This window comes from Mycteria americana, chromosome 3 (genome assembly GCF_035582795.1).
Source record: "Mycteria americana isolate JAX WOST 10 ecotype Jacksonville Zoo and Gardens chromosome 3, USCA_MyAme_1.0, whole genome shotgun sequence".
Lineage (NCBI taxonomy): Eukaryota > Metazoa > Chordata > Aves > Ciconiiformes > Ciconiidae > Mycteria > Mycteria americana.
The window spans coordinates 112,544,063-112,561,383 of NC_134367.1; the positions used below are offsets into that span (position 1 = coordinate 112,544,063).

A 17,321-nucleotide genomic window follows, 5' to 3' on the forward strand; every position below is an offset into this window, starting at 1 on the left:
GAGGTTTTACACAGGAAACAGGCAACCTGACCTCCTCCTCCCAGCCTAATCAGCACGTTCTCCTCCATTCTTGAGAAAATTAACCTCATTCATCACGTCGTGCTCCCGTTCCTCCCTATGTCTCACGACACTTTCTTTGCTCCTTGTCCTACTTCTGGATCTCAGGGCGCAGCTGTCATGGCTTGATGGCACAGTGGGCGCACAAGCAAGCATGTGAACCAAGTGAACATAGGAAAAGCTTTTAGCAGCGTTCCTTTTTGTTTGTTTGGGTTTTTTGTTTGTTTGTTGTTTAGGCAGAATAAATATAAAAGAATCTTCTCTGCCACAGAAATCTCCTGGTAAGTTTTAGGTTTTTAAAGCACAAACTCTGAATGCTGTTACTCAGGGTATCCACAAGATGAAGGTACTTAATTCACTCACCTGGTTTTCCCCCTCCTTTTCCCAATAATTAAATTCCCCCACATATTATACAGAGATCCTGACAAAACCTGAAAGCTACTAACTATATCACTAAATTCATGAGATGCAAATAACCTCAACAAACAGTAAACAACAGGCTCTGGAGTCTCCCAGGGTGCAGAGTGCTCTTAATTCCCTCTGCTGCCGCTCCTTCTTATGAGGAATTCTGCCCAAGATGATGACCAATCGTGAGACTAGAGAAACTGCTAATTCCTTCTTTTCCAGCCTCTTCCAACTTTTTGTCTTCACACCTCCTTTCTGTTCCCTCTTCAAACCAGGTCTCTTTTCTCTATCTCATGGATAAAATCACCATTTCATTTCATTATCTCTAATTCCAGACATCCTGCATTCCTACACTGAAAATAATTGATATAAGTCATCAAAGGAAGAAAGAGTATTTAAAAATATGCACCACTATGAAGATGGATGACAGGGCAAAAAAACTCAGCACAAGAAAAATCGGAACTGGTAAGTTTTTGCCTGATTTAGAAGAACAGCAGAGTCCTTACTTTCCCTCTAAATGCTGATCAACATCGCATCCATGAGCCATGTGTGGTACAGAACTTTTATCTGTAATTCATGCATTTCTTCAACAGGAACAATTTCACCTGCAGAGTGAACGCGATGTAGGAAGCCATACTCAAAGACTGGAAAATATTCGCAAAAGTCGAGAAAGCCAACTAACCTGACCAATAGGTTCTTTTGTCGGGGTCTTTCCTCTTCTAGCGGTGCTTGTGGCCAAAGTGGTGGTTGTTTCCATGACTGATGTGGACATCTCAGACTGCATCGCTGTGGCTGTGGACTCAGTTGTCATAGAGGAAGGCACTTCACCAACAAGTCTCACATTTCCTTCTATCACGATGTTGGCATCATTTTCTGCTGCCATATTCAGAACTTTCAAGCCATTGTAGTAAAGACCAGAGAGCTGGCCCTGGAAAGGATGGCCACGTTCCTTGCCTCCAATTTTTATGGTTGCTTGGCTATTGAAGATTGTGAGCTGACGCCCTGTGAAGATAATATTATATACATGCAAAAATGTTGACTGTGAACACTATAATCTACACAAGTGATAACAGATTTTCATGGGGTGAATAATGAGAGCAATAAACTATAAGAAAAGGATTTGACTCATAATTCATTGCTTTTTAATGAGGTGTCCATGAAATGCATAAATTTTGAGAGCATTTGCATTTGTCTTAATTTACGACGTTTTGGGATTTTTTTTTTTTTTTTTTTTTGCTAAAAGGCCAATCAAATATATTTGCAAATGTGTTTAGTACTACAAATGATACCCCTCTCCCTTTTACCTGAACGCAGGGTTAAGCTTTTTGGTGTGTGTCAAGAATGCCAGGTTTCTAATTCCTTAAGATTACTTTTTCTTCAAGTCTGCCAACATTTCAAAGTTTTTTCCACGCAATACAGCATAGGGCCTATAGCTTTAAGTATGTACATGTGAGTTTATGTATGTATAGACACATACAAATATGTATATACACACAGAGAGAGTTTATATATATGCCAACAGGTCACTAGGTCCAGTGAATTTTAAAGAATAGGTCATGGAGTAATCTGTCATATCTCTATATAAGTGAATAAAATATTTACATTTTTAATTAAATGTTTCCTTTTTGTATTTAAATGTTTATTTTCCTTCAACATCCACACTGAAAAGAAACACATGGTTCACACTGAGTGAGGCAGATTCACAGAGGCACTGAGGCACACATCTCAGAGGCAGATTCAAAAATAGATGTCTGATTGGCTTTCAGCAAGGCTATCAATTAAAATAAAAGATTTTAGATGTAAAAGCGGCTTCAGAAATGATACACATACCGATGGAGAAATCATGGCACATTTCCATTAAACAGAGAAATCCTCAGCAACAGTACCACTCTTAGTAAATAGAATAGTCACTTTAGCAGATTGGTTTCTGCTCACAAAAAGCATGCACACAACTTTAAGTTCTGTTTAATTAGTGTTTGTTCCAAAATCCCCTTAGAAGGTTGCAAACGTTAAAGGGACTTCATTTTGACTGGCAATTCATATTGCCCACTATTTAAGATACCTACAGTTTAAACAAATTTTTTTTCAGGACCATAATGAAGATATCATAACTACATATATTTTTAGTTAATAATTTAGATGCTGGAACATGTAATATAATCTATGAATGATTTATAATTTTTGGTTAATGTTTGCTATGAGTACCTTCATAGATTGAGTTAGTGGATTATATTTAACAGTCCCTTTAACCTTAAGTTAACAGGGTAAGATTATTAAACAGCTGGTACTTCTAGAAATGTATAGAAATTATTATACAAGGTATGCAAATATTACTCTATATTTTACTTTTTAAAATTTGTTTTTAATTTAGTTTTACTGAAATTTATTTTTTATGTTTATTAGTGTTACAATGAAGTACTACTTGGTTATGTTCAAATTATTTTTTTATTTGAAGTTTTAATCAATGTTTTTTACCTTTGTCGAGTAGCCATTCATCAACTACTCGACCAAGTCGATATGGAATTCGCTGTCTAGCAATCGCCAGGCGCTCGTTATCATTGTTTCCTTTAAAGTTTAAAGAGACATTTCATTGGTTAAAATCTGTAAGGTCAAAGGTTAAAAGTTAATACTTAAAGCTTGAGCTATACAGTTGCCACATGATTTTTTGAAATTTGGAATTTTAAAAAGTGCTACCTAGAACATTTCATGGTTCAGACTTTTCATTCATTCATTTATTTTATTTTAGCAAACAAAATTATTCCTATGTTAATTGAAAATTAGAAATCTGCATTTGAGCTAGGTTATTAAACTTATGTTATAGACAGACCCAAAAAACAAATTTAAACATCATCGAATGGCTTTACAAAAAATGATCATTGACCTCAGGGTTTTGTCTTTTTTGATGTTTCTTATTAACTAGTTAAACATGTTCAGGTGAAACAGGTTTAAGTTTTCAAAAGACATCCAACCTCTCACTCCAGGTTAGTCATTTAAAGAAGAAGAACACAACTCTTAATCACCATCTAAGGCACACTTACTTCTGCTGTCTAGAAATAGACCTGCTGTAACTTATTTCCTAGTCAGAAAAAAAGACATTCTTATTCGCTTCATTTAAATAAATTCCAGAGATTCAAATATATGGTACAGAACAGACCAGGGTATTCACTGTTTGTACATTCTCATAGGACACGTTGACAATGTCTTGAAGGAACACCAAGGCTTTGACAAAAGTGACTTGCTGAAAGGTAGCCTGGTACTGAAATGTGGAAGCGCTTTAAAATTTAGCAAGAGGCCATCTGTAGTGCGGTTTCATAAGTTCAGAACTAACCAGAACTCGGCAATGAAAAGCACAAACTTGTCATATTTGCAAACCGTATCTATTCTCAGTCTGTGCAGAGATCTTTGACTTCTTCAAATAAAACAATGAGATAAAATAAGGCTGGTACAGTCAGAAAAATATCAGACAACGAGGAATAATTAGCAAATAACTTAAAATATTTATTTCTAATTATAGCTTTTTGTGTTTGAATGCTATAGATGTGATCTCTCAGAAAACCATGTCTTCTACTTAAAACTTTTCTTAGGAGAACGGTAAACCTAAATATTTCCTTCAATATACAGGTTTTTGGTGGCAGTAGTATTTTAGACAAACAATACCTTTTTCTTCCATTGTATTGGTTCATATTAGTAAAGAACCTGAGAGATAAGAAGAGCCAGATGAGTAAAAAGCAGCCATTCCTAATTCAGGTCCAAATCCAAAGCCAATCTTACTAGCTCAAATGTGCATACTGTCTTTGACTTCAAAACCCACCAACGAACCAAGTCCTGTATCTGCAGTGGAAATGGAAGTACAGGATGCAGTAGGCCACGCAGTGCTCAGAAATACATTTTCTTCAGCTAGAAGGATCCTACTGCTAATGATCAAACCAAAGTATTATACAAATTCAGAAAATCAATGTTCTAGTTTGTCAGACAATTACCCCCGCTATCAGCACCACAAGCCATAACAGGCTTGCAGGGAAGAATCAGTATCATAGCCCCCAGAAATAGCAAGAGAAACAGCTTCTGTGCCAAAACCCATGGTGGTATTATGCAGATACTTATTCTGCAGTGACATGAACTGCTACTTTCCATGTTTCATGCCTCCCTCATTTGGTTTAGCATGGACATAGTTCACTATGCCAAAAGCTGATCTATTTTCTTTTGAGAGGATGTCCTTTTCCTATTCACTTTCCAGTGCAGAATCATAGAATGGTTTGAGTTGAAAGGGACATTTGAAGATCATCTAGTCCAACACCCCTGCCATGGGCAGGGACATCTTTCACGAGATCAGGTTGCTCAAAGCCCATTCAACCTGGCCTTGAACACTTCCAGTGATGGGGCATCCACAACTTCTCTGGGCAACCGCAGAAGTTGGTGCTACAACTTCTCTGGGCAAATATGCTATGTGAACTTCTACATGCATGTCAATATTAAAAAGTGCATGGGTGTATATATAAAAATATATTTTTTTTTTTCATATGTATATTTTGCTTTATTCTCAACTTTCAGAAATATTATCTGTAAGACAATATTTTACTGAAACTTTAATTTTTCTGCCTTTCAAGAAACGGAAAATTTAGAATAAAAGGCTTCAGAACACAACTCTTGTGATGTTGTGAGAATACAAAATGTCTTAAATATTTTTTCCTGTTATGATCTTAAAATTACTGCTCTTTATCCTGGGCTCCTTCACTTACAACAAACTTATGACTAAATGGAAATTTGAGAAGTACAGGAAAAACATGCAAACTGTCATGTCATCAACATGGGAACAAAGGTAAGTAGTGTTATCCTCCATGTTTCTGTTCTGGATTTGTATCTTCTATTAAAAAAAAAAAAAAATATATATATATATATACACACACACACCAGTGAGTTAATAATATATATTCCCTGACAGCCAGTTACTTTTAAACACTCATGTTTAGCTTGTCAATAAGATGTTTCTACAGTTTTTATTGAGGCATTATCAGTTGATTCACTGAATAAGTCAGAGAACACCCTATTTCCGAAAGGTTTCCTTAACTTAAAACAAATGAATCATGAGGTTTTGTTACTGTTGGGTATAGGGTTTTTTGTTATGTTACCTATATTAAAAAAAAAGGGGGGGGGGGCAGGATTCTTCTGTGTCATTTATAAGAAAAGGCTACATTGTTCAGAAGAGGTTTGCGGGCTTAAGGAATCTATTAACACAATGGAAAGAAGTCTCACGGATGTAGATCATCATTCACTCATCAGATTCACTCAGTGTTACTCACTGGATGCCTTTCATGAAGAAATGCTCCCTAGACCTCAGAAGAACCATACAGTCACGCCAAAGTGAAACACTGTTCACAACTGCATATGTTGGGATGCATTAAACTCTATGTTGTTTATTCAACCAGTGGGTGTAAATTAGGTGCATTTGGTAGCAGGACCCTCTGCAGTCACCAGCCTAGATCCCTAACACTATGGCATCTCTCTGCTGCAATTCCATTACTAACACAGGACTTATCCTAGGCAAGGGTTTATCGCTGCCTCCACTTTCACTCCTTGGCAGCTGCTCCAGGACATCTCTATGGTGATCGTGGAAACTCCTCTGGGAATTAACAGCATAAATTTCATCTTGGCCAGCTTATACATTTCTTTGAATTATTTCATTAAAAAGTCCATGCAGTACATGTGGTTTGTTTTTTTTTTTAGAATATTGCACCCTATTATAATGTGATTCTATCTATAAATTATGTTTTATACTAACTGCAGCAGCCTTGCACCACTGGGAGCAAAATACAAATGAAAAGCAAGGAAATAACCATTTGATTTGTAAAGGTCACACAAAAAAATAATTGCTGATTACATTAGCCCATCCCTCATCAGAGGAAAAGTGCATTGTCAAATGCATCTCAATTTGACACTATTACATTAGCTTAAATTCTTCTAGTATATAATATAAATGGAAGGGCTAGGGGGAAATGGTGTGGAACTTATCCAGATTTAGTTTCAAGGAGAACACATAGGTTTAGTAATGATGAAACTACTAGACACATAGGTAACTTAACAACTACATTTCAAAAAAAAAATTATACGTAGCATTGAAAATAATGCAAATGACATTAAAAGCAACAAATACCCTATTATTACATCATGAAAACCACACATCTTTTCAATAACTGCTCCTTCCCAAACAGCTGGTTTGGGTCATACACTCAGCTACAACGAATCTGGATAGCCCCACTGAATTCAGTAAAACTATGTGCATTTACTTCATCTGGTAATCTTATCCCCAGTAGGGAAAACATAAATACCACATATTGTTTTTCTCAGGAGTATTCAGTGCACATTTTTCATGCTTCCTTTATTTATGCTTGTTTTTACCAATATGGTGAACCACAAGGAACTTCTTCAGTAAAAACACTTCCAAGAAGATTGATAAATATTTTCATACTCTAAATAAACCTGTGGCTTTGAGATTTTATTTCTGTTACCCGTCTGAAAGATTAAGTGCTCTGGCAGGCATGCTTTTCAACTGTAATTCATAAAAAACAACTGATATGCCTAAACTTTAATTGTAGACAGCTATGTGACTATCCCGCATGACACTTCCTGGTTATATGGCCAAGATTTCTTTGATTTAAAAAGCTAGGTAGAAATGATTCATTCAGGATGTGCACTGTGACATTGTCTAACCTGATTGAATTCTAGAGGGCTTAATTCTTCTGCTAAATAGATAATATTTTGTCACAACACAGTGTTAATTCTGTACGGGCAGAAAGGCTTCAAGGGAATAACAATAATTCCAAAGAATCAAGGTAAGCAGAGAGGAGCAGCAAAGGTCAAATCTTTGAGTTGGAGCTAAATCTTGTGGCAAGATTGAGAAGAAGCAGTCCAAAAAAACTTCATACCTTTATATCTATAGGTCAGCTGGGACAAACCAACTATGTGAACTTCACTAATATGTATTTTATCCCTCTTGATTTATTATATTGTCAGTGCTGGAGTGTAATTCTATTTTGTTCTCTGAAATAAAGGTGTCAGTTATTGATGTGAAATAGCAGCATCCTTGAAAGGGAATAAGTAAGAAGGTTGAAAATCGAGAGTCTGTGAAGAACAACCTAGACTAGAGAATATTTTCTTTGAAACAAACCCTTTAACAGAATACAAATTTACCTTGTTAGTCTCAGTGATCTGCTAGGGAAATAAATAACAAGGTGATGAAACCAAGATCTATCTCCATTTATAAAGCCCCCTCTCCCTAGTTTTGCTCATCATGATCTTGACACTGCTATTTCTGAACCATGACTCCCTGACATCCGCAAGAGGAAGGCAGAGACCCCTATCATTCCTCCAGATGCAGTTAGGGATGAAACCTGACTGAAGTGTCATCTGCACGGCATGGGAGGAAGCCACAGCAGCTCTGTGGTACAGGGGCAAACAGTCCACACAGTGTCTCACATGGCCAGGCTAGGAAACAAAAGCACAATCTCAGCAATGGCCCATACTAAAGTTCATTCAAATCATCTATTACTGTGCACACACACTTGTGTATACAAGTATATATTAATGTTGGAATAAACTGGAGATACAAAGACTGTGGTCTAAAATTTGTACAGCAGATGATTTTGCACGTGCAGCTTGCCTCTTCCCAGCAAAAGAGGGAGTGATATTTTAAGTGCTGTCAATTGGAAGCACAAACTTTTACATGACTTGCACATAATTTTGTCATGCTGGTGTTCACACTGGCTCCATGTCCTGGCCATACGTGGATGCTTTCAGTGTCGTCATAGTCGCAGCGTAAATTGATGTTAACAATACAATAGATTCAGACTGTAATGCATTTTGAATAGCCAATATACAGGCATTCTCTAAAGCTATATTAAGATTCAAATTTAAACAGTCTTTAACTGTCATCTAAGGAATTCAGCAGCTATGTCTACATTGCTCTGTTTGACCAAGGACCCCTTAGAAAGGTCACTCAGGCGAGGGCTCCCCACCCACATGTACGCTGCAGACCCACAGTATGTTCCCAGACTTTCCATGCACGATGAGTAGGGTGTGCTAGCACATAACCTTACTTCACCTGCCACTGTAGACCTCTAGCAAGCCTTCCTCCTAACAAACTTAGGTCCTAACAAACTTAACTTAAGACCTAACAAACTTAAGACCTAACAAACTTAGGTCTGCAGCACATCCCATCATCCGATCCTAAATAGCCCTACTATTACCTGCAAGCATCTTGTCCTCAGCAGCAATCAGGAAGCTTGCCTTTATGCCTGCAAACACAAGATCACCTTTTCCATCACAACCCCCTGGGTCCAGGATATACAAGCATGAGAGTGGGTTGGATGGGGCAGAGGACAAAAGGTCCAGGTTCACCCCAGGAAATCACTGTGTTTGTGGGGGACTCCGACCCAGATCTTTGCTGAGTGCTTACAGACTTGGCCATCTGGTATTCGATCCAGGAATGAGAAAGTTCTGAATGGATCAGATAAAGCTGCGTGTCTTTTTCCGTTACTAAAATATGCCTGCTCTACCTGTTACAATGTGGAGGACAGTGAGTTGGGAGAGATGGAGGAGGATACACTGGTCAGCCTCGAAGACGAGGAGTTACATATCCAGAAGGCTGATTTGGACCTCCTCCAGTGTTCAAAGGGCAGGTAGACACACAGTTCTAGGATGTGTATTTTTTCCCATTGGACATCTTGAACAAACCTTACCGTCAGCTTGGTGAGAAGATAAAGGTGCAAAGAAACTCTAAACTTGGAGAAAGAACCTGCAGCAAATAAGTAATGAGTGCAACTCTACAATGCCTTACCTTATTCCAGAAGAGCTAACCTATAAAAAAAGAAACCATCATGAGGTATGACTTCTCCAGACTTTAAAGTGTCAAACCTGGCAAGTTCATATTAAATGACCATAACATAATATGGCCCTTTTCACCCTACAGGGACTCCCAAATTCCTTATAATGAATATTAGGTATCCCAAGAGGATATTCTGCTCAAGAATGACTGACAGCAGTCTTCATAGCAAAGTGAAATATCTCATCGGTGGCTCATAACACTGCTAAACACAAAGCAAAACTTAGGTTGCCTTAAAGAAGAATCCAGTTATCGGATTTATTGGAAGATGTATGTGGCAGTTGAGTCCCATTCCACTGATACTACAGACTGCACCAAAACACCATGTGTTCACCTGTAAGGTCCTTGTTTCATGCTTGCATATTAAACAAACTAAATCATATTTTTACAACTTTCTACAGGATAAAACTGAAAACTCTCATTAACCTCTCAGGGAGATCTGAACCTTCACTTCAAATCAACTACCTTCCGTCCTGTTTTGGTTTTGATTATTTTTCACTGGATTAATTAGTAATTAAACGAAGAGTGTGCTCTTCCTGACTCTCACTTCCTCACTATAATGCAATATCTGTCTCCGTTTATGCAGTGTTGGATTGCTTACTTTGAGAGATTGGCGTATTATATCAAAAGCAAGCAAGAGAAGATGAAAGGCAACAAGAAGGTGATAAGAAAACATAGGACTTGTCTGATAAATTAAAGGTCATATTTTGTTATCAGGAGTTTTAAAAAGATCCTTTGTTCTGCCTGTGCAGCATTTAAGGAGCTAATATTGTATGGCTGCTGCTAAAATAGGTAGGAAAATTGATAGAAATCATTAAAGAGGAAGATTAAAGTATAAAAAATGAATTGTTATAAGTACAGTACCTAGCCCCACATCACTCCAAGAGTGACATTTTGCAGTTCTCCAAGGTAAAAGGACTCTGAACTGTTTCTAAATCATAATGACACAGCATTTAAGGTTACTTTTCCTATAGAAATTTAACCAGAAGTTGACTGTAAGCGGTTTCTTATTCAATAGGTTTTCAGCAGCTGGAAAATGGAGAATATTTCAACCTCACTGTATCTAAAATTAGCTAGGTCTGAGATAGCAACTACTGAATGTGTTCTTCTGACTTTCGCCCAGGTAGCAATTAGGATGATCTTCATTTCATGTTAGCAAAGACCTGCTATATAGAATGTCTCTTGACAGAAATAATACATTATATAAATGAACAACGGCAAATCGAAAACACTGTGCTCAGCTCTTATTTTAAATTTCTATTGGTCTGTAACCCCATGAGTATCCAGTATTCAGGCAGAAGCCATCAATAAGAAAGGTCTTATTAACTACGTGCAAGCCTCCTAATTAAGTTTAGTCACACTGCAAGTTCCTAGGATGGAATAGGAGAAACTGTCAAAAGGTCATTGCTCATATCATTGCATTTTATTGTAGACAGTGAAAAGTTTTAGGTAATTCTATGTATTTTTCCATATATTATTTCTGGACCATTTGCAACAGGAAAATTTATCTGAAACAATTAAAAAAATTATTCTGGGGTTAAATTCTGCTCTTGGCTATGTGATTTATAAGAGAAAATAGAGTTTGGCCTTCAGCTGTGATCACTGAAGGTCCAGCAATTGAACTGCTCTAGCAGACTGTTTGGAGGCAATGCAGGGTGCAGTGAGGATAATTTCATGCTCATTACATGACCAGAGACATAAAAACGTAAGAAATCCAAGGCAATCAGCATCAACGCTCAACAGCACACAAACTAACTTGACTGCAACTGCAAATATTAAAAACGTTGATTTCGTGTTCTTTCATGAAGCATGAAAATGCTAGATTTAACCACCACTATGTCCCAAAGCCCTGGACCATACAGGTGCTTTGTCACACTCACTACATCTGCTGAGGCTGCGTCAGCTCGTTCTCCTAGAAATATGCATGATTACACGCAAGCCAATGGAAACAACAAAAGCGAGGTCATTATTTGGACAAACCTTTGCCAAGCAGAAGAAACCAAATGCACCCATACAGATAGAAAATGGCATTTAAGAGATAAAAATCTGTTCTGTGTCAGCAGTGCAGCAAAGAAAGTAGCCCTTGGCCAAAGCAAGCTCCAGACTTTCAGTTCTGTCTAAAAGTGGCATTTCAATTTGTGTATTTATGCCTTGCAGACATTTTACTATAAAGGAATAATCTATTTCAAATGGAAAGGTTTAAACTTGTACACATAGGGGGTTTTTTTAACGCTTTTGGCAAGACACAGAAACAGAAACTGTAAATAATAGAAACAGATGCTCACTGAGATAAAAGCAGAGGAGTGCTTTAGGACTGCAGAACTATAATGAGAGTCCACCACACAACAGCATAATGGCCGTGGGCAGAATCCCAGCAGTGATTTAGTTTTATCTGTTAAAAGGTGAAATAATCTGATTCCCTAATTATACATGAAAATAAAGCTTCACTAATATTTTCCATTTAAATTAATCTGTGATATGTAGAACGTCACTATAACTTTATGAAATACAGCTATTTTTTTTAAATCTGCAAAGTGTTTCCAATTAGCTAAGTATTTTCCACTTGTGATTATGTTTCACCTCAGTTTTTTGTGTAGTCTAACTGAGAAGACTACGAATTATTGTGAAACGTTTTATTTTCCTTTGAGATTCTGACTTTGAAGAAAATCGAAAACTGCATTGCTCAAAAGCTCTGGATTTCTATGTCCAAAACTTCTATAGTTTCCTTCTTTTGTGTTTTGGGAAGTTCTCAAAGGAGGGAAAAGATGGTTACCATAACATATTTATCACTTTCCTGAAATCTGTGCTTCATGACTTCTCATATTCTTTGTGTAAAAATGGGAGAAAGACCCACTGCTGAATAAAGCGCCTGTGAGGGGGGATAGGTGTGAGAAAGGCTGTCAGTGTTGTCACCAGCCACTCCTATGGAAAGTCCATTTCAGTGCATCCTATTCTGCAAAAGCACTTAAAGACATGCTGAACATCAACCACAGAAGCAATTCTCAAGTGCTTTGCTAAATCATGGCCTGAAAAGGCCTTTGAAGCTACAGATCTCTTCTGGGATGTTTTCAGATGACAGCTGGTGTCAAGGTAGCTTTGGGCAACTAGAAGAGAAAGCCACTGACTCCAATGCCAGATCTAACACATACGGATCTGACCCGCACCAGCTAAATCAAGATATCCCAATTCTTTAAGCTCTTGCCCAGAACACACTTTCATACGAGGAGCTACTCTGTTTCAAAGTTAATAAGGCCACATTTTCGATGGACAATGCAAAGCTGGCAGCTAACTTTTGTGTAGGTCTAAATTTATTGCCTTGATTTTCAGAGTTAATCTGGGTTGAAACAGCAGAATGAAAAAACAATCAATATTGAACTATTTAAGCGCATATGAATTTGCAAGGAAATATGTAATCACTAGTCAACTGTCAATATGTTTAATTTTTCATTTTCTTTTACAAAAATCCATTTGCTAATGCAATATCCAAAAAGTAGACTCGACTTCTACTTTGAAACACTTATGAAATTTTAAATGGGGAAAAGAACAACTTTTGAAATAAAATAGCTCTGCTAGCACAATTTACACATCCACTTTTTCTCAGGAAACCACTTGACCTTTTAAAAACACACTGAAACCCACTATGTTGAAGAAATTAGATAAGGATGTTATCATCTTTCCAGCTTTATGAATTCTAGTAGCTTCTTTAACACGAAGCACTAATGCATTATTAAAAAATAATGCAATACGCTATTTAAATTACTTTTATTTTTAAATGACGGTACTGAGAATGATGAAGTATTAAATAAACATCTAATTCTAAGCAGATAATACACTAACAGCTAAAATGTTCAGATGGCTTACTAATAAAATATTAATGCATTCCATTTTAATAAGCATATTTTCAGGACAAAATTCAGGAATCTAAGAAGGAAGGACTACATAATTCCATCAGTCCACTGTCCACCATCACCCATGAAAGTACTGCCATGGAATCGATAGATTAGATGGGAAAAGGAAACTGCCTACCATCCTTGCTTTTATTAACGTGCGCATGGATTTGCCACTGCTTCCAAAGTAGAACACTAGAACTTACAAACAAACTTCCATGGCTAAGGCTGAAGTAAATCCAATTAAGATTAAAATATGTCTAACTGCCGGGATGGATTGTTACCATTGATAAACCACAAGGTTAAAACACCGTTCTGACAAACACTGGAGTAACATCCCATTTTGTTTTCTGCACAGAACACCCATGGTGCTCACGTCCACAGAGCAATGGCAGATAAAGAAAGCGTACAGACAGCAGATTATTTTTGACAGACTCTTGCAACATGGCTCATCTCTCCAGCTCAGCTGGAAAACCTGTACGCAGGCTTACTCCATAGAATGCTCTTTAACTCAAGTCAGCTACTGGAAAAAATACACGTAACAAACTGTGAGATATCAGATAGAATAGCTAAGCAAGCGGCTAACTAATAATCGTTTTCCTAGCTAGCAGGATTTATGGATGTATAAATATACAAAGCTCAGAAAGAGAAAGATGAATGATACATTGGGACTGGGGTAATATTTTCAGTGTTCTCTTTCTGCTCTTTTGCAAGCACATTCTCAGTTTAATGCAATAGGACTGACATGTTTAGGGCACTGTATAGCTTTTGTTTAGCACAGTTATGTTTCTGGATATAGAAATTATACCTGGAAGCATTCTTTTTTTCTGGTCTGACTTGGTTAATTGCTGGGAAGGTATAGTTATATCTGCATTCTGAACACAATGCTACCATAGCATTATTCTTATATTGATAATACAGTTCTAATATAGACATAGGCATAATCTGATCTGCCTATCACAGGATATGAATATTGACATACTTGATCCTGTATTCAGCCATAAAACTATTCTTTGGTTAATTCATATCCTGTAATGGACTCAAACAGGTCTTCCAGGAAAATATCTTCTCCTAACGTGATGACACACAGTAGAGGAAAATCTCTCAGCGGTGAATTCCAAGGCTCACTGTTGAAACCATGTGCTCTATTTCTTGCATGAATTTCTTAGTTCTGGTTACGGCTTTCTAGGAACAGCTAAAGGGCACTGTAAGCATCTAGTGTTTTCTCCCCCTGAAAGCACTTATACTGTAATCAAGTAACTGCCTAGTTTTCTTTTTGACACTAGAAATCAGTTGAGATAGCACCTCTTTTGGCCTCTTGTTACACATGCACCATTTTTTTTTTTTTCTATAGAACCACAGACCCCAGGTACAGACTTTGATACCTGTTCCAGAGCTGGTTTCAAAGTGCTGTAAAGGGTGGTAAAATCCTCCCCAGATCTTACATTTTAGCCTTTTGTGCCCACAAAGCAATTTCCATAAACTCCTTTGTCACAGCATCATGTGATGTTTCATATGGAGCAACCTGGAAGATGAGACCCCCACAAGTGACTTCTCAGAATTATACATTTCTGGGACATTGTCTACATTGCCAGAACCCTCACTCCTTCGTCTTAGACCCATACCTTGGCATTTAGCACTGCTGCAGTGTGCTTTCTGCAACTTTCTTTAAATCCACCTGGCTTCTCAAGCGATCATGTTCACACACCACACTTGCCCTGCCCTCACTATTATTTACCACTTTTTTTGTCTTTATAACAGTCACACATCATCAGCAATGATTTTATGCAGACTTCCAGGCCACTTATAAAAGTGTTAGATATTTTCGAGCCCAGTACGGAACCCCACCGTACATGTTTCCAGTCAATGAATGCTCCTCACTGGTAACTATTTGTTGTATGCAATATTGAGGTTATTAGCTCAAGCTGACTAATGAAAAATTAACTATATTCACTGCTCATCACTTTTATGAAGAGTATCCATCAGCTTTGGGACTGACAATGAGATGTGTGGCCGTGATATGCAGGCTCCCCAAAGTGATTGCAGCCCCGAACACTGCAGTGCGGCACCTCTATGGATGGTAATTTGGCTCATAAAGTATGATTTATACACACAGGATACCTGTGAGCACCAGAGAAGTTAAAAAGGGGAGGAGGAACTCTGAAACTGAGCCTGAAACTTCTCTGTCCAAATCCTTCACATGTACCCTATCCTACCAGAGCTTTTTGGAATTGACAGTGCAACCATAGCACTGTCTTCAGTCTGAGTTTGTATTTTAGTTCAGACAAAAACACACATGAATTTTCATGAGAGAGAACTACAGGACTAGGACCCTAAGGTCAGATGCTCAGGAATCCTTTGGTTGAAAATTGCTGCGCTCTGAAAATGAGAGCATATTTTCAAGACTTAGCCCTATACCCAGCTACAGTTAAACTTTTACTACCATCTGTTCTTTTGAAAAGGGCGTATTAATTCTTCTCTCCCTACTGTGTGACTGTAATTTTAAAATTTTAAACCAGTAGTCTATTAATGCCCGTCAGTTCTGTAAAACAGGAAAATCAAAATTGTCTTTATATATATTTAACCCTGACAACATTGTGTTTCATTCAGTTTTTTAATGTCCACTAAACTTGATGCTGCACCAGGAAGGCCATTTAACTCCTTAGAAATAGTCCACTGAGGAAAATAAACCATTCACATCTCAATTAAACCAATTTGTAAAAGCATAATTTCACTGCCTTTAATTCAGTTAACTCCTGCTTGTAAGGGGTTGAAATCAGGATGTTGTTCACAATGTTTTGTGCTTCTGATACAGCAATGGATGTTCAATTTCTGCTTCAAATTTATTTGAAATTGTGTATACTACAGAATCTGACTCTTGTGAAGCTCATAAGGGTTCTAGGTTATATAAATCATACAAGCTTTTCAGTCTTTTTCTGACAGGTAGGATAGACTGCGAAAAAGACCCTCTGGTTTAGCTGCACCTTGCTAGGGTCAAGGTAACTCTTTGAACACTCCTGGAACACTCTGAACTTACTTTTCAATGCACAATATAATGCAACAGTCCTGTAGAATTGGTTACAACCAAGTTGCCATTAATCACAAATCCAAACTATTAAAGAAAAAGTTACTTTGAAAGTGTGGACACTGCAGTTTCAAGATGTTTTTTTAACCAACGGGGCTTACGACTGCAGAAAGCTAACCACGCTGCAGGATGAAGAGACGGGCATATGCCTTCTCTCCTGCGTTCACATGGCACAAAGCAGGGAAAGAGCGTCTAAAGCATGTACTTACTCATACGTTCAAGACAGCAATGGTTTGTGTCCTCCTGGATACCTGGTTAACGTGGTTCAGCCTCTTGAAAATTTATCTAGGACAGAGCAGGTTGCTGTTTTCCCTGCTGCAGTATGAATTATAGTTACTGTTTCTGAATTAGTTAGTTTAATGGAAGTTCCTGAACCTGAAGACATAAAGTACTATTCTGCTGTCACACCTCACAACACCAGTAAAATATGTCTGGGGACACATGCACAAATGTGCCCCAAATAAAAAAAATACCTCATCTTCTGAGAGCACCTAAAACACAATAGCACTGCAGAGAAATTAATTTTGTTTTCCATATGATAGATTGTCTGGTTGGAAGGCTCAACACCGCATTGATTTGTTCTGTCCTGAGAAAGGCTCCCATTTCAGACTGACTTCAGGGTTGGCCCAGAAGCTAATGGAAACAAACTGCAGGGCAGAAGGAACACACGGCAGAAGTACGCTGCCATACTCTTCTCTTGCAAGCTCTATCACCACCGGGAGCATTAATATCAGTCTTAGAGCAAATGCATGTGTATGCCCATCAAGTAAGGCATCTAAAGTGAGGGGCACAGTCACAACCGTACCAACGCTTATTCCCTTAAGTGTTACACAAAAGTAATTTTACCGAAGTCAGTGGATATTGGTTTGGCTTAGTGAGTGACACGTTACGTAAAGCCCTGTGTAATCTTGAACGAGACTGCTATGAGCCTACTAGAGGGCAGGCTGAAAGGAAAGAGAAATAGAGGAATCTGGTGTTCAAAACTTTGCATTGACAACATGGTGCTGTC

General features: G+C 37.8%; 1 protein-coding gene across 20 annotated transcripts in view; it reads right to left on the minus strand.

Moving 5' to 3' along the window:
• NRXN1 (neurexin 1) overlaps positions 1-17,321 on the minus strand; it is a 735,915-nt gene that overhangs the window by 96,427 nt on the left and 622,167 nt on the right. For 13 of the 20 annotated variants that reach the window (XM_075497454.1, XM_075497446.1, XM_075497453.1 and 10 more), the window contains 2 exons: positions 2,938-3,027; positions 1,145-1,464 (listed from right to left, as the gene is read on the minus strand). In XM_075497454.1, coding sequence (XP_075353569.1) covers positions 1,145-1,464; positions 2,938-3,027 — 410 coding nt within the window. The remainder of the gene's footprint in view (positions 1-1,144; positions 1,465-2,937; positions 3,028-17,321) is intronic. The other 7 variants (XM_075497462.1, XM_075497460.1, XM_075497458.1 and 4 more) reach the window with 1 other exon arrangement.